Genomic DNA, 17,630 nt, shown 5'->3' with positions numbered 1-17,630 from the left:
TACCTTCACACTAATCAACCTTGACCGCAGCAGGCCGTTTGGGCTCGTGTGTCGCCAGAACCACGTCGCACACGCCAGCTTCGATGACATTGAAGGGCCCGGCGTCGGGCTCCGATGCATACTAATGTGTGTTCTGGGGTGTTGACACTGATGGGCCTCACGGCTCAATCTGGAAGTTTCCAACTTCCGTTCGGTTGTCAACCAGAGAGGTGTCGGAACAGCTGTACCGAGGTTGTCAATCATCGATCGCATCGCGATTTGTTCGTCCAGCTTGAATCCATCGCTAATAAACCATTCGGCTTCCAAGGGAAGGGAAATTTCACGGAAATTGCCTTTTATGGAACCTCTTTCGAGCTTCCAATCGATTCTGACAACCTAAAAAAACAATTAATCAAACCGGATCGGCTTTTCAGCTTTGATCCCGCTGGGGCCTTTTTATGTTCGATAGTCGCGGCCGACCCCTTCCGTGACGATCAAGACATCATAAAATGCCCAACCGGCAATAAATCCAGAAGTCGTGATTAGTTCCTTTTATTCGGGCGCGCCCGGGTTTGATCATTATGTGGCAGCACGGTGTGCCATTGGCGGTTGTTCTGGGAAGAATTGGACGGCTTTTGTTCCGTCCCGAAAGCCGCCTTTGTTCGAGCTGGATTGGACACGTTCCGGAGTATTTTTTTTTTTTTTTGAGGTTGTTAGCGGCATAATTGAATCGTTATGAAAGTTGTGGAGAAAGTAAAAGGGTTTTAAAGAAGAAATTTGATATTTTTATTGGAGCAATTGAAATCTTATTTAAAACGAACTGTTTTGACTATGAAATCGAAAAAATGTATATTAATTGTTTTTATATAAGTTTGCTCTAAACTAAAAAGAAATTCATTTAGGATAATGTCAATTCAGCAAATATTGATCAATAGTATTCCCAGCCAGCAGAAGAATCTTATCCGGCGTCGTCGGTGCCCCAAGTGGAATCCACACATCCGGCAACCCAGCGTCCTTCCGGGCCGATCGCAGTGCATTCCTCAGTGCAAACAACACCACAACCGTCGTATTGAACGGCGGTTCAGCCGTTGCCTTGGACCTCAGCACTCCCAACGGGTTCGAACTTCCGCGAAGAAAGTTGATTCGAAAATCCACAGGAATATCCTTCGCCCCCGGTGGTTTGTAGTTCGCGGACCGATTCGTCAGCAAGGCACCGTTTTTGACGTCGTAAACCAGTGCTTCGGTGAGGTAATATCCGATGCCCATGACCAAAGCTCCCTCGATTTGTCCCACGTCGATTCCTGGGCTCAAGCTTTCTCCAACGTCCTCTAGAATGTCGTACCGCAGCACCTGAACGTTCCCGGTGAGGATGTCTACCTCGATTTCGGCGCAACCCAGTGCTGGAATCAGGTATTCCGGAATGTCCAACTGGCTGAAGGCAGCCTCCGCACAGAGATCGATGTGTTTGGCGTAGGACTTTTGAACAATCGTCTCCCATGTGGCATTTGGGTTATCTTTACGGATGGGCTTCATACGATCTAGCAGCATTTCGCAAGCTTTTTTAACAGCCTGAAAGAAAACAATATTTAAGTGAAACACAACCTGAAATGTTCTGATATCTTACGTAGCTGACGGCTTCACTCGTGACGCTACCACCCGTCCCAAACGAGTTCGGCGACGTAAAGCTGACCGACGGCTTCACGCTGACCTTCTCCAGAGGAATCCCCAAAACAAAAGCCGTGACCTGCGCCACCTTTGTGTTTATACCTTGTCCCATTTCGATGCCACCATGGGTTACCGATACGGTTCCATCACCGTAGAAGATCGACACAATTGCGTTCAAAGTGCCAAGAAATTCAGTGAGGAACTGCGCCGGAACGATCGCGATGCCACGTTTCTTCCAGCGATTTGAGGCATTGAAGTCTTCGATGGCACGCTTTCGACTATCATATTCGACGTCCTTGCGGAATTGTGGAAGAAGTTGGTGCATTTTGTGGTCCTTCTGAAGGTTGATCATTCGAACTTCTAGTGGACAGAGTCCCGTTTCATGAGCGATGTGTTCCATGATGTTCTCGATCATGGCTATTGCTTCGGTGGAACCTGGAGCCCGACACCAAGTATTGGTGGGAGCATCCGTTTTCACCGACTTTCCGGTGTTCTTCCAGCCTTTGGAATCATAACAACTGGCAAAGAATCGATAGATGAGGTACTCGATGGTATCGTTGATTGAGTTGCCGTAGTCCTGGATGAAATCATTTTCCAATTTGATAATCTTTCCATTTTGATTCACTTCAACGTTGTAATCCGCGATGTTCCCGATGCGCTTCCCGATCATGGCCATGTTGGTCTCCATGGGAAGGACCAACCTCACTGTACGACGACTGAGATGAGCTGCCAGAGCACAAGCACAAGCCACTTGTGTAGCCCGTAGGGCCTTACCGCCGTAACTCCCACCCAGGCGACGAACTCGTACATTGATACTGTTCATCGGGATCTGCAACGAGTCAGCGATCGCTATCTGGACCAAATCCATCCACTGAGTTGAGGAATACACGTCCAATCCGTCCTCCAAGGGGACGCAAATGCAAGTCTGGGTTTCCATATGGTAGTGATACTGACCGGCGAGCTCTAATCTTCCTTTGACAGACTTAGTGGCAGACAACTCCCCACTCTTCTTGGTAGCACTCTCAACAAATCGATCTCGATTATCATTATCCATAATCATCTTCACCGTCGCGTACACCGGCCTATCGCTGACCTTCTCGTAGCTTATACGAACCAATTTGGCCGCTTTCTGCGCCAGCTCGAACGTGTCAGCCAATATTATCCCAACGGCTTGTCCGTGGAACAGTACTTCACCGCTGCAGAAGATTTCTTCCACCTCGAACAGCTGCAGCTTGGCCGTAGCAAAGTTATTGACGCCCGGAATATCCTTCGCCGAATAGAATAACTCAACTCCGGGCAATTTCAGTGCCTCCGCCGCATCTAAACCAACAATTTTCGAGTGCACCTCGGTGGCTAGTACGAACGCAGCGAACAGCTCGCCAGGTTGCGGAGCAAGATCGTTGATGAACTGCGCCTCGCCGGTCGTCTGCGGCAGCGCTTCGATCTTGGGCACGTACTTCGTGAGCGGCCAGTTCTTCTCGATCGTGTCGAAGCTCTGCTTTCCCGAGGAAAGGGGACGTTGCAGCATTGGTCCACCCGACTTGTACGCTGGACGCAGTGGGAATCGACCGTCTTCCGGGACGATCGAAAGGACGAATTTGTAGAACAGCGAGACGGCTAGGTTTTTGCGATACTCGATGGAGGTGTCCGGTAGGACCCAGTCGGGGTCCAGTTCGTTGGCCAGTGTGCCCAAGGCGGCTTGAAGGGTGTTGTTGTCGAAAAGGTTCTTGCCGATCAGGAGGTTTTCCGTGGCGACAGCGTGGGTGAACTGTTAGAAAAATCAACAATTATTCAACAATTACGATTTGAATCAAAGATTACCTTTGGATTAATTCCCCCGAAGCAAATCCTGGCCGATTCAACGCGATCCTTGCTGGCATTAAATTTAATCAAAAATGCTCCATTCACATAGGCGCGAGCATTCTGCACGGTTGCCATCACTTTGAACGACTTGAAAACAAACACGGACGGATCCAGCGCAGGAAGTGCCACATTTTTGATCACCTTCTTGGTCATGTTGGTTTCTATGAAATCTTGCACGTTAACGCTGAACGATTCCTCGTTTGATTCAGCTTGAAAAGAAAAAAATAAGTTACTAATCAAATTACAAAGATTGTTAAAATTACCGATCGTTACAGTAGCTCCAATGGCATCCAAAACGAGAAAGCAATCTGAAGGAAACTTATTGTGTTTATTCTTGATCATGAGATTCCCAGCTATTGTTCCAATATTCCGCACAGTTGTGTTGGCAACCTTGCCGATATGATCAGCCAAATCTGCACAATAGCTGAATTTACTGTTTCTATTTGCGGTAGTTTTGAGAATGGTTATGAACTCAGCTAGCGAAACATTCGCGCCAATAGTCAACTTCTCATCCAGAGCAAATGTATGCAGATCGTAAACAGAGTTGACATCGATGAAAACTTGAAGTTGATCGCTTCTACGGAAGAGTCCTAAAAAGAGGTTGCATTGTAATTATAAGTCCAGGCCAAATAAAAAAATGCTCTGATCAGAAAGTATATGAGATTTTCCAAAAGAGTACTCAAAATTGGCCCTCCAGCCCAAATTTCAGCCCATTTGGTTGATTTTTGCGCAATTTTTGGCCGTCGTACCTTCCCAGTAACGACGTTCTAGCAGGATTCGTACAGAGTTCTCACAGAGCTGGATATTCTTACAGCATTCTAACAGAAATGTTCTACCGTTCTAACAGGATTCTGGCAGAACCAGTTCTGCTAGAAAATTTCGTGACTGGGTTGCTACGCCACCGGCGCTATTTGAAATTCAGCCCAGTAAGAATTTGCCAGACTTTGAAGGCCTTACATACCAAAAGGTGCGCAAAGATCTGGCGATCTGGCCTACAGGCCACTGATAAAGATCCTTCAAAAGATGCGCCGACAATTGGTGAGTGCCTCGAAATACTTGTCACAATTGAGTGTCCCGATTGCAGAGACATCTATGTCGTAAAAATCTAATTGTGTAATGACGCATCTTTTGAAGGATCTTTAGCCACTGATGTTGATTATAATCGTATTAGTGGCAAATATGCCTAAAAAAGTTGCATTTCCGAAAAAAAAATACATTTTCGGGTTAAATCCCATTAAAGCTTGTTCCCGCTATCGGCAAGCAAGATTTCAACCAAATGGACAGAAAATTGGACTGGAGGCCCAATTTTGAGTACACACTTAGAATGTTTTGCCGAACTTCGGCAGATTTCTGCCGAAATCAGAACAATTTTTCGCTCGGAAGAAATAAAAGCCGCGACTCGGTAGATTATGACACATTTTGCCGAATGCTCAGCGAAAACTGACAGTTAATTTTCCTAAGTTGTGCATTTTTCTGCCAAAATAATCATTTGTGCTGTTTTCGACAAGCTTCTGCCGGACTCGAAAATCAAAAATTAGTGCGTACTCTTTCGGGATATTTCATATATACCTTTCGATCTGAGCAACTTATTTTATTTTGACCTGGGCTAGTAATTATGCGTAACAAAAGTATCTATAAAAACGCACCGTGAGCAGTGTTGCCAGCAACCAACATATACGGTCTATTGCCAATCTGATTGAAAATGGTAAATATTTCGCTCACGTTGCACACCTTGTGCCATTCTCTTTGATCCGCAAAGATCATTCGAATCGGTTGTTGGGCTTCACCAGCAGTTGGGCAACTTCCAGCGCATACTTGTCCAGACTTTGGACAGACCTTGCCCAGATCTTCAATGTCTCGACAAGCGTCCAGCAGCGTCTCACTTGCATCAACAGCCAACGATTTGAACGCATCCAGAATCGATCGGTATCCGGTACACCGGCAGATATTCCCTCCGAAGGAATCCTCCACTTCTGCCATCGTCACTCGACCCTCCTTGGCCTCCAACAAGCTGTACATGCTCATGACCATTCCCGGAGTGCAGTAACCACACTGAGTCCCGTTGAAGTGGGCCAACCTCAGCTGAGCCGGATGGTATCCGTCCGCCTTGTTGCCGAGTCCCTCGACCGTCAGAATGTCCAGACCGTGGCAAGCCAACACCGACAGAAGGCACTACAAAAAAAAAATACACTTTTAAATTTCTCAAATCTAAGCTTCAAAATGCACAATATTACAGAATTGACAGCCAACGTGGTCCGCTTCTTGGTCACCGGATGCGGGCCGGACACGTTGACCACGCATGCTCCGCAACCTCCCTCCAGGCACATGAACTTGGTACCCGTGAGGTGGGCATGCTGACGAATGAACGTGTTCAGCGAGGTGTCCACGGGAATGGTGCTTGAGTTGACTGCAGTTTGTGGTGTTTGCCACAAAAAAAAAATGTTATGGTTTTCACTTCTTCTACTGTACTATGCACTCACCTTCAAATGTCTTTTTGTTTATAGTGAAAGTAACTTTTTCAATGGGGCTAAAATTAGTTCAAGATTGTCAGAGCTTGATAAGTAAAATTTTACTGCCTTTCACTACTAACCTCTGAGCTTCTGGAGATGCCCAAATGTATGATCCCAACGATGAAAACATGTTACTTTTTAAATACCAAACACTTTAAGCTATTCAATATTCAATTGCTTAAGCGTACACAACAACCAAGGAATTTGTTGTCTTCTTATTCCAATCCTGAAAAAATGTGATTATAAAAAAATACAAATTTAGTTGTAAATGTTTATGGAAATTGTAGCTTAGGGAATGAATAAAAAAATATATCGATAATTCCCGTAGTTTTGAAGATACTAAAATGTCTTTAACAAAAATCTGAGTGCAAAAATTCTGGTTGATGTGCACCGTTAAGCTTCGATTATTGCTAGCGACTTTCCACACTGACCACTCACTACTGAATGAGATTTACTAGTGCCACACAAACTTTTCGCAGGTACCATGCCCTACCATAACCATCGAAATGTTTTGCAAACTTAGGCACTTCTTGTGGTGACTTGATTTTTTTTTTTTTTTTTTGAATTAAATATACTTTATTGAATCTTTCTTATAATGATTACATTTGGTTTACATAATAAGTGGTCAGCTGTGGCTCTTCAGCTTTAGTTTGCTTTTCGTGATTTAAACACTGTTCATTTTCATAACTTTAAAAGTATATGATTTATCATTTTTGTAACACTAGGTACAATGAGGAAAAAAAAAATTTAAGAAAACATAACCTAACCTAAAACTAACTTAAACTTACAATAAACTAAACCAATCCTTGAATCAAGGGGTATTCAGAAATAGCACATTTTTCCCTGAATTTCAAACATTTTTCTTGAATCTTCTGATCCAACATTTTTACTTCTGCTAATCCATGAACCTCACTTGATCTTGTCCAGCCAGGAACATTCAAAACCATTTTGAGTACCTTGTTTTGGACACGCTGGAGCTTCAATTTATGAGTTCTAGCGCAACACTCCCAAACAGGTACTGCATACTCAATAACGGGGTAAATTATTTGTTTGTAAACTGCTAGCTTATTTTTCAAAGATAGCTTTGATTTTCTGTTAATTAAAGGGTACAAGCACCTGATGAGAATGCTGCACTTGTTCAATATTTTGTCTACATGCTGCCGAAACAAAAGTTTCGAGTCAAGTATGAGACCTAAGTAGACAACTTCCTTTGACCAGGGTATCGAAACATCATTCATTTTAATCAAAACATCATCCTTTGGGGCAAATCTGGCCGATTTGGAAAGTGGAAAAATGATGGTTTGAGTTTTGGCTGCATTTATGCGAATTTTCCAATCGCCAAAGTATTCGGAAAGAACGTCAAGACCTTTCTGAAGACGGCCAACTAAATATCTGGTTATTTTACCCTTATAAATAACGGCAGTGTCATCAGCAAAAAGTGACAACACACCATTACCAGGAAGAGTAGGCAAATCAGATGTAAAAATATTGTACAGAAGTGGGCCAAGAATACTTCCTTGGGGAACCCCAGCATCAATGTTGAATAATCCAGAAGCAATCCCATTCAGAAAAACCCTGAACGATCTCTCCGAAAGATAGTGCTGGATAATTTTGATAAGATACATTGGAAAACCGTACAAATACAGTTTATGTATCAAACCATCATGCCAAACATTGTCAAAAGCCTTCTCAACATCCAACAAAGCCATAGCAGTTGATTTAGACTCAAGCTTATTCTGCTTGATGATTTTAGTTACTCTCGTAAGCTGATGAGCAGTATTATGTCCCTTTCGGAAGCCAAACTGCTCGTTCAAAATTATATTATTATCGTTGGTAAAATCCAAAAGCCTTGAATAGATGACCTTCTCAAAGAGTTTGGACAGACTACTCAAAAGACTAATGGGACGATAACTTGTTGGCGATGTTGGATCTTTTTGAGGCTTCAAAATTGGTATGACTTTGCCCAGTTTCCAATTGGTGGGGAAGTAACCAAGTTGCAAACATTTATTGAAAATATTGGCTAGATGTTGAAAGAACTGATCACTCTGTTTTTTCAACACTAGATTAAAAATGTTATCAAAGCCTGGAGCTTTCATATTTTTCATTTGTTTTACTGCAACTTTGACTTCCTCACCAGAAACATGAGAATCTGCAGGAAATTCAAAGGTAGAGTTATTAATTGTTGAAATACTATTGGCAACTGATGTTTCTTTACGGCTGGTCATGGAAGCGCCAAGATTATGAGAACTAACAAAATGAAGCCCAAGTGCATTTGCCTTTTCCTCGGATGTAATCAAAGGAGAATCCTCAACAATAAGAGGAGGAATAGGCTTTGGTTTGTTTTTAAGAACTTTTGAAAGTTTCCAAAATGGTTTTGAATAATTCCCAAGCTGGCTTACATGTTTTGAAAATTCTTGATTTCTGATATTGTCAAGTCGGTCTTGTATGATTTTGTTCAAATTGTTCACTGAAATCTTTTTGTCATAGTCCCCAGTCCGTTGATATTGTCTCCTATAAACATTCCTAAGTCTTATCAAGTGTTTAGTATCTACGTCAATATCAGTTACCTTAAAATTAACAGGAACCTCCCGAACGTTGGCAGCCTCTGCTTGGTTGATAGCCTGCTGGATCACCTCCAGCGAACGATCAATATCGGCAGAAGTTTCAGGGTGTTGATCATAGTCGATGTTGCTGTCGACCACTTGCTGAAACTGCTGCCAGTCAACGTTGTGGTAATCTTTCCGGGTTGGTTGCCGCTGCGGAGTAACGGATGCTCCAACCTCCACAACCACCGGATAGTGATCAGAACTCAACTCTTCAAACACCTCAGGATGAGCCACGTTCTCAGCCATATTGGTGATGAAGAAATCGATGATTGAGTGATTCCCAGACCGAGCCACCCTCGTTGGACGATCCGGACTCACAACGTTGTAGTATCCGTTTTGCAGATCGTTGTGCAGAATCACTCCGTTCCGATTCCTCCTGCTGTTGCCCCAAACTTCATGCTTCGCGTTGAGGTCACCAGCGATGATGTACTTTGCGCTCCGCCGTGTCAGCTTCTGGATATCGCTCTTCAGTTTTGCTGCTGAACCATCTCTGGAATTCACCTGACGTGGGCAGTATGCAGCAATGAAGAGTACTGGGCCAACCGAAGTGGGAATTTCCACCCCAACGGCCTCGATGATGTCCAGCTTGAAGTGTGGCAGCCGGCGTGGCTTGAGATCACGATGAACAGCGACAAGCACACCTCCTCCTCCAGAGGTGGTCCTGTCGAGCTGCGTCGCGATCTTGTAGTTTTGCAGATAAACTTTTTCACCGGGCTTCAGATGAGTTTCCGTGATGGCAGCTACGTCGATCTCCTTCTCGCGAAGAAAATCCACCAGCTCTAAGTTCTTCCTCCTAATGGAGCAAGCGTTCCAATTCAGCAGCTTGAGGGACCTACGATCCATACTGGATGACGAACGAGGTCAGCACTTCAATCTGCTGGGTCTTGGTTTTGCATCCACGCAGTGCAGCGGACATCTGTTTGAAAATATTGAGGAGTTCGGTTGAGGTGTAAAGATCGTTACCATTTTCCTCAACTGCTGGTTCTTGGGTTGGTCTTGGCTCCTGGCTGAAGCCCGGTGGTGGCGGTCTCGGCTCCTGGCTGGAACCCGGCCGTGGATGATTCATCTCAGCTCTCTTCCTGGGATCCAACGGCAACGGTGCCAAGTTCGGGACCTGGCGTCGCGGCTGAAGAGGTGGAAAGTTTTGCTCCACCAGGGCTGGAGGAGTTCTACGACGCTGAGGCTGATTCTTCGTCGATGCTTGCTGCCGAATTTTCACGAACTCAGCTCTCTTGGGGCACTTTCGGTCGGTTGACGAGTGCTCACCGTTGCAGTTGAGGCACTTAACCAGCGAATCTTGGATGCACTGGGATGTGATGTGCGCATCGGTACCACATTTGGCGCAACGACGCTTTAGGTGGCAGTTCTTACCTCCGTGCCCGAAACCCAGGCAGTTGAAGCATTGTGTGACGTCACGGTGCACTGGTCGGTATCGCTCCCACGACACGATAATGTTGAAAACCGCTCGGATTGCCTTCAGCTCAGGAAGCGTCGTCGATCCCTTAGCCAAATGCAGCAGGTAGAGCTGGTCACGGTACTTGATGTCTTTGTTGCGTCGGCTCATTTTGTGCACGGCCAACACATCCAGTTTCAAAACTTTTAGCTCGGCAGCTAATTCCTCCACTGGCATGTCGTACAGACCTCTGACGACGATTTTGTACGGCTTATCCATGGCGACATCATGGGTAAAGTACTCCGCCTCGTTTTCGGTCAAGTAATCCTTGACCAGTTGATAGTGCTGCCTGGATTGCACCAGTACCTTAAATCCGTCCTGACACAGACGAATGTTGCCTTGGACTTTCCCAGACTTGATGAGTTCAACCAGCCCCGCTCGAAAGTCGATCGTTGCTGCTGATTGTCGCACATAAAAAGGAGGCAGTTTCTCCTTTCGCTGTTTCACTTCATTCTCCTTTGCTTCCGCTACCTGTTCCTCGTCAGGCAGTCCAGCGAACTTGTTGTTCTTCAATAGCTGCTCCTCGTGCGATGAAGAGTTCTCCTCCTCCTCATCCATCGGTACAGTACCGTCGCTCTTTTTCGTCTTTTTGCTGTTCGATGTCACTTCCAATAGCACCTTCCTTTTGGAAATTCCCGGTTTTTGGCCATCAGTTGAGGCCTCAACCTTCCTTTTGGAAATTCCCACTTTTTTGCCTGCTTGAGCCGCAGGTAGGGCGATATTGCCGGCGTTTTGCGCCGGGACGCGACGAGTCATGTTGAATCAGACAACCTTCTCCAACGAATGCTCGGATAACAATGGTGGTGACTTGATAGCTTTGTATGAGGTTCACAGTTTCGTGCTCTTTGCAATTTTTTTCCTGGAAGTTTAATTAAATTCTTAAAACACTGATAAAAAATTTAGTGGTTTATTCTAATTTTTTTTTTTAAATTATAATCAAAACATGACTTTTAATAAACATTTTAATGAATGTAAAATATGCCACTTTTTGAATTTGTATTTTATCTTTCAAAAATATACCGAAGGTACAACCTTTTTTGTTTACATTGACTTAAGTAAGGACCTTATGTTTCATTAAAACTAAAAATTAACAACTAAATTGAAAACTAAAACGAAATAAACTAAAGAAATAAAAATGTCGATAATAATAATTTTGTTCGGTCACCCTGGAATGACCCCTTTGCGCAGTCAAGTATCGTCGTAAATTTATTAACAATGTTTTCAGAGACACCACAAAAAATGCTCAAGTTTGCAAAAAAAAATAACTTCTTGGTGTTAGTCAGTTTCCCATGTGCTGCAAGTCAATTGCAGGTGAAAAGTCAATGTGAAGAGTTGAATTATTAAAGTTGCTGCAAATTTACGTTCGTTTTTTTTTTTCATCTAAATCAAATTTCAAAAATGTTCTCATCATTGAGTTCGTATATCTGGGAGTCAACAGAAGTTCAGAGGTAAGTTTTGATTTTTTTTTGTCATTCCATTTTGAGAATCTGAAAAGTTGAAAAATTTCAGCCCCATCGAAAAAGTAACTTTTACTATCAACAAAAAGACCTATGAGGGTAAGTGCAAATAACTAGATTTATTTTCAAAACATCACCTATTCCATCAACCCCTCAAACCGCAGTCAACTCAAGCACCATTCCCGTGGACACCTCGCTGAACACGTTCATTCGTCAGCATGCCCACCTCACGGGTACCAAGTTCATGTGCCTGGAGGGAGGTTGCGGAGCATGCGTGGTCAACGTGTCCGGCCCGCATCCGGTCACCAAGAAGCGAACCACGTTGGCGGTCAATTCTGTAATATTGTGTATTTTAAAGCTTAGATTTGATATATTTAGAAGTGTATTTTTTTAAGTGCCTCCTGCCGGTGTTGGCTTGCCACGGTCTGGACATTCTGACGGTCGAGGGACTCGGCAACAAGGCGGACGGATACCATCCGGCTCAGCTGAGGTTGGCCCACTTCAACGGGACCCAGTGTGGTTACTGCACTCCGGGAATGGTCATGAGCATGTACAGCTTGTTGGAGGCCAAGGAGGGTCGGGTGACGATGGCAGAAGTGGAGGATTCCTTCGGAGGGAATATCTGCCGGTGCACCGGATACCGTTCGATTTTGGATGCGTTCAAATCGTTGGCTGTTGATGCAAGTGAGAAGCTGCTGGACGCTTGTCGAGATATTGAAGATCTGGGCAAGGTCTGTCCAAAGTCTGGACAAGTATGCGCTGGAAGTTGCTCAGCTGTTCAGCAACCGATTCGAATGATCTTTGAGGATCAAACAGAACTGCACAAGGTGTGCAACGTGAGCGGAATATTTACCATTTTCAATCAGATTGGCAATAAACCATACATGCTGATTGCTGGCAACACTGCTCACGGTGCGTGCATACAAACAACATTTTTTTTAACACGACTACATCGAATCACCTTTTCAGGAGTCTACCGCCGAAGCGATCAACTTCAAGTTTTCATCGATGTCAACTCCGTTTACGATCTGCATACATTTGCTCTGAATGAGAAGTTGACCATTGGCGCGAATGTTTCGCTAGCTGAGTTCATAACTATACTTAAAACTACCGCAAATAGAAACAGTAACTTCAGCTATTGTGAAGAGTTGGCCGATCATATCAGCATGGTTGCAAACATCCCTGTGCGGAATATTGGAACAATCGCTGGGAATCTTATGATCAAGAATCAACACAATGAGTTTCCTTCGGATTGCTTTCTCGTTTTGGATGCCGTTGGGGCTACTTTAACGATTGGTAATCTTTTCAATCTTCATAATTTAATAAGTAACTAAAAATTTTCCTTTCAAGCTGAATCAAACGAAGGGTCGTCCACTGTCCACATGCAAGATTTCATCGCAATCAACATGACCAAGAAGGTGATCAAAAATGTGGCACTTCCCGCGCTGGATCCGACCGTGTTTGTTTTCAAGTCGTTCAAAGTGATGCCAACCGTGCAGAATGCTCGCGCTTACGTGAATGGAGCCTTTTTGATTAAATTTAATGCCAGCAAGGATCGCGTTGAGTCAGCTAGGATTTGCTTCGGGGGAATTAATCCAAAGGTAATCTTTGGTTCATATCGTAATTATTGAATAATTGTTGATTTTTCTAACAGTTCACCCACGCAGTCGCCACGGAAAACCTCCTGATCGGCAAGAACCTTTTCGACAACAACACCCTTCAAGCCGCCCTGGGCACGCTGGCTAACGAACTGGACCCCGACTGGATCCTTCCGGACACCTCCATCGAGTATCGCAAAAACCTAGCCGTCTCGCTGTTCTACAAGTTCGTCCTTTCGATCGTCACGGAAGACGGCCGCTTCCCACTGCGTCCAGCGTACAAATCTGGTGGGCAAATGCTGCAACGTCCCCTTTCCTCGGGCAAGCAGAGCTTCGACACGATCGAGAAGAACTGGCCGCTCACGAAGTACGTGCCCAAGATCGAAGCGCTGCCACAGACGACCGGCGAGGCGCAGTTCATCAACGATCTTGCTCCGCAACCTGGTGAGCTGTTCGCTGCGGTCGTACTGGCCACCGAGGTGCACTCGAAAATTGTCGGTTTAGACGCGTCGGAGGCACTGAAATTGCCCGGAGTTGAGTTATTCTATTCTGCGAAGGACATTCCGGGGATCAACAACTTTGTGACTCCAAAGTTGCCCTTTACCGAAGTGGAGGAGATTTTCTGCAGCGGGGAGATTCTTTTTCACAGTCATCCTGTTGGATTGATTTTGGCTGAAACGTTCGAGCTGGCGCAGAAAGCGGCCAAATTGGTTCGTATAAGCTACGAGAAGGTCAGCGACAGGCCGGTGTACGCAACGGTGAAGATGATCATGGATAATGATAATCGAGATCGGTTTGTTGAGAGTGCTACCAAGAAGAGTGGGGAGTTGTCTGCCACTAAAATTGTGAAGGGAAGATTAGAGCTTGCTGGTCAGTATCACTACCATATGGAAACTCAGACCTGCATTTGCGTTCCCTTGGAAGATGGATTAGACGTGTATTCCTCAACTCAGTGGATGGATCTGGTCCAGATAGCGATCGCTGACTCGTTGCTGATCCCGATGAACAGTATCAACGTTCGGGTTCGTCGTCTAGGTGGAAGCTATGGGGGTAAGGCCCTACGGGCTACACAAGTGGCTTGTGCCTGTGCCCTGGCAGCTCATCTCAGTCGTCGTACGGTGAGGTTGGTCCTTCCCATGGAGACCAACATGGCAATGATTGGAAAGCGCATCGGGAACATCGCGGATTACAACGTTGAAGTGGATCAAAACGGGAAAATCATCAAGCTGGTGAACAGATTTGTTCAGGATTATGGGTCATCGGTCAATGATAACATTCAATACATGGTCTCCAGATTCTTCGGCAACTGTTACGACTCGAAAGGTTGGGATAACGCCGGAAAATCGGTGAAAACCGATGCTCCAAGCAATACCTGGTGTCGGGCACCAGGTTCCACCGAAGGCGTAGCCATGATCGAGAACATTATGGAACACATCGCGCATGAAACGGGACTTTGTCCGCTCGACGTTCGAATGATCAACCTTGAGAAGGATCACAAAATGCACCAACTTATTCCACAGTTCCGCAAGGACATCCAGTACGACGTTCGGAAGCGTGCCATCGAGGACTTTAATACCTCGAATCGCTGGAAGAAACGTGGCATCGCCGTCGTTCCGGCGCAGTTCATCACTGAGTATCTGGGAGTATTGAGCACTATCGTGTCAGTCTTCTACGGTGATGGAACCGTAGCGGTCACTCACGGCGGCATCGAAATGGGACAAGGTATAAACACGAAGGTGGCGCAGGTCACGGCGTTCGCACTGGGGATTCCACTGGAGAAGGTCAGCGTGAAGCCGGCGGTCAGCTTCGTAACGCCAAACAATTTCGCGACGGGCAGTAGCATCACGAGTGAAGCCGTTTGCTATGTAAAAGTTCTTCCACGTTTTTTAAATAATGAGACTTGAAAATAACTTTCTTTCAGACCGCTAAAAAAGCTTGCGAAATTCTTCTGGAACGTATGCAGCCAATCCGTAAGGATAACCCGAACGCCTCCTGGGAGACGATCGTCCAGAAGTCCTACGCCAAACACATCGATCTCTGTGCGGAGGCGGCTTCCGGCCAGGGAGAAATCCCCAACTACCTGATCCCTACGCTGAGCTGTGCCGAACTTGAGATGGACATCCTCACTGGGAACGTTCAGGTGCTGCGCGTTGACGTTCTAGAGGACGTCGGCGAAAGCATCAGTCCCGGAATCGACGTGGGTCAGATCGAGGGAGCCATGGTCATGGGCATCGGATATTACCTCACCGAAGCCCTGGTTTACGATGTGGAAAATGGTGCCCTGCTGACGAATCGATCCTGGAACTACAAACCACCGGGAGCGAAGGATATTCCCGTGGATTTTCGGATCAACTTTCTTCGCGGGAGTTCGAACCCGTTGGGAGTGCTAAGGTCGAAGGCAACGGCTGAACCGCCGTTCAACACGACAGTTGTGGTGTTGTTTGCACTGAGGAATGCACTGCGATCAGCCCGGAAGGACGCCGGGTTGCCAGATGTGTGGATTCCGCTTGGAGTACCGACGACACCGGATAAGACTTTTCTGCTGGCTGGAAATACTGTTGATCAGTATTTGTTGAATTGATTGATTTGGTTTGGATTTTGTTTTATTTATATTATATTTAATATCTTAGATAATATGGTGAAAAGGGTTAATAAAAGTGTTGTTGAAATAGTGGGGGTAAAATTTTCAACTTAAAAGGAATTAGTAAAATGATTACCCAAAATTCCACCATCAAACAATTCTTCCTTCTCTTCCCAACGATCGGACTTTCTCGTCAGTGCCACCTCAATTTTTCCATTAACCCCAATTTACCTTTTTCCACTGACTGGGGCAAATTGTGGCCCCATCTGGCACAGTTTCGCAAGTTCACCGGTCTCCATTAACCTTTTCTTGCCCACCCCCATTTTCTCGGTCCCAAAATTCGGCCAAACACGCACCCTGCCCCAAGTCCGAGCGTCCTGTCAGCGTACTTTTGGCTTACTCGGATTGAGGACAAACGCCTTCAAACGGCGAATTTAGTTTAACTCAATTTGAGGAAACACCTTGTTGACCTTTAAAAAAAAATTCTGGGAAATTTATTTGATTTTGTAACAAAATGTTGAAAAATGTTTCGAAAAAGTCAGTTCAAAGAACTTAAAAAATTACAATGTTTCTGTAAGAAACACAATTTTTCAAACTTTGTCTGAAATAACCCACCTGTTCCACAGCGTGGCATATCCAACAAAGTAACAGGACATCCCACCGAACATCAACCACCCCCCGGCAGGACACAAAAGGGCTCACCCACTTGAGTGTGTGTGGGTAAGTGTCAGAAGGTGTGTGGGTTGGTGGCGATGATTAAAGTTTTTTGGTTCGTGAAATGTCAGATGACAGATTTATGGCGTTTTATTTCACCTTTTTTATTGCTCACTTTTTTTTCACGGCCATGACGAGTTTTTCCTCGCTGTGGGTGTCGTGTCCACCTACTGGGAAATGGAGGAGAGGGCATTTTTGAAGTGGGAAAAGGTCACTTCTACAAGAGGACTCTTTTAAATGTAATTTTGAAATTACTGTTAACCTTTAAGGCAAATAGAAGTTTTAGTAATTAGGAAAAGACAGATTTTGAAGGTAGTAAAAATATTTTCTAAAATGATAAAACTTTGTTATGACTTTTTAAAAGTCATTTTTCAAACAAAAACAAAAAGCAGGAAAATTGTGAAAGACATTTTTCCCTCCTAGAATCCCATGTCAAATAACCCACTGGGCCAGAAACCCCAACCATGCTTCTCTATATCATCTCAACCGTGCTTGAAAATCCAACAAAAAACCCAGGCCAGTGTCCACGTAACAAGTCCTCGAAGTCATCCCCGAGGGAGGTGTGCCTGAGATGACCCCCATTTTTCACCGTCACTGGCTCTCCAAGCCAGCGACGAAGGGCGTGAACTTCTTGTGTCGTGTGAGTCGAGTAGTCATCATCGTTCATCACCCACGGTGACGAAACGTGAGTGGGATGGATCCACGTGGGATGTCCCACCTGGTGGGGGAAAGTCAGGATATCTGGAATTTTTTTCCGTGTGATAAGTTAATGACCCCGGGGAAATGTGATAGATGAGCACGAGTTAATTGAGGAAAATCAAAGTCATGAGTCCTCCAGACAAGATAAAGATTCAATTTTGCAAAATGCATAAAAAAAATTAAAGTGTATAGAAAATAAAACCTTTCAAAAGCCTACCAAACAATCACGATGACATTTTCAATCGATTCAAACCAACCCACATAAAAAAAGCGAGAATCCCATTCAATAATATTTTTCAAGAGCGAACAGCGAATTGGTCAGCGCCGACAGGCCAGTTGAAATTGGAAATTGATTAAATAAATGATAGTGTAGCAGCAAGCGCAAGCGAGTGCCCATCAGACCATATCGGAAAGAAGCGGAAAACTGGTTGGTTGGTGAAAACTTTTTTTTATGATGCTGGTTTTCCCTACCCCATCTCCAGGGAAAAATGTTGCGTTGCGACTA

The 17,630-nt window shown here is 44.9% G+C and overlaps 2 protein-coding genes across 2 annotated transcripts; one reads left to right on the top strand and one right to left on the bottom strand.

The window, feature by feature from the left end:
• Positions 1-855: 855 nt before the first annotated feature.
• On the bottom strand, positions 856-6,503 carry LOC120423364 (uncharacterized). The gene is made up of 7 exons (XM_039587139.1): positions 6,488-6,503; positions 5,742-5,914; positions 5,154-5,679; positions 3,771-4,097; positions 3,466-3,716; positions 1,604-3,412; positions 856-1,548 (listed from the first exon to the last, which is right to left on the bottom strand). Exons 1-7 carry the CDS (start codon positions 6,501-6,503, stop codon positions 889-891), a joined length of 3,762 nt encoding a protein of 1,253 aa, XP_039443073.1. The 3' UTR covers positions 856-888.
• Positions 6,504-11,474: 4,971 nt separating this feature from the next.
• Positions 11,475-15,712, top strand: LOC120423365 (xanthine dehydrogenase/oxidase-like). The gene is made up of 8 exons (XM_039587140.1): positions 11,475-11,524; positions 11,586-11,632; positions 11,698-11,870; positions 11,929-12,445; positions 12,503-12,829; positions 12,884-13,134; positions 13,188-14,996; positions 15,053-15,712. Exons 1-8 carry the CDS (start codon positions 11,475-11,477, stop codon positions 15,710-15,712), a joined length of 3,834 nt encoding a protein of 1,277 aa, XP_039443074.1.
• The last annotated feature ends 1,918 nt before the right edge of the window (positions 15,713-17,630 follow it).

Source organism: Culex pipiens, chromosome 2 (assembly GCF_016801865.2).
Source record: "Culex pipiens pallens isolate TS chromosome 2, TS_CPP_V2, whole genome shotgun sequence".
NCBI classification, from domain to species: Eukaryota; Metazoa; Arthropoda; class Insecta; order Diptera; family Culicidae; genus Culex; species Culex pipiens.
The sequence above is the reverse complement of the archived record's forward strand: the minus strand, read 5'-3'. Positions and strand labels throughout refer to the sequence as shown.

What these genes read in the sequence shown, in the direction of transcription:
- LOC120423364 (XM_039587139.1), bottom strand. An exon ending in TGGAGCTACTGTAACGATCG is followed by an intron (nt 3,717 to 3,770) that starts GTAATTTTAACA and finishes TTTCTTTTCAAG; the next exon opens with CTGAATCAAACGAGGAATCG. An exon ending in TCGGGGGAATTAATCCAAAG is followed by an intron (nt 3,413 to 3,465) that starts GTAATCTTTGAT and finishes TTTTTCTAACAG; the next exon opens with TTCACCCACGCTGTCGCCAC.
- LOC120423365 (XM_039587140.1), top strand. Translation starts at nt 11,475, where the DNA reads ATGTTCTCATCATTGAGTTCGTATATCTGGGAGTCAACAGAAGTTCAG. An exon ending in GAGTCAACAGAAGTTCAGAG is followed by an intron (nt 11,525 to 11,585) that starts GTAAGTTTTGAT and finishes GAAAAATTTCAG; the next exon opens with CCCCATCGAAAAAGTAACTT. An exon ending in TGGGGCTACTTTAACGATTG is followed by an intron (nt 12,830 to 12,883) that starts GTAATCTTTTCA and finishes TTTCCTTTCAAG; the next exon opens with CTGAATCAAACGAAGGGTCG.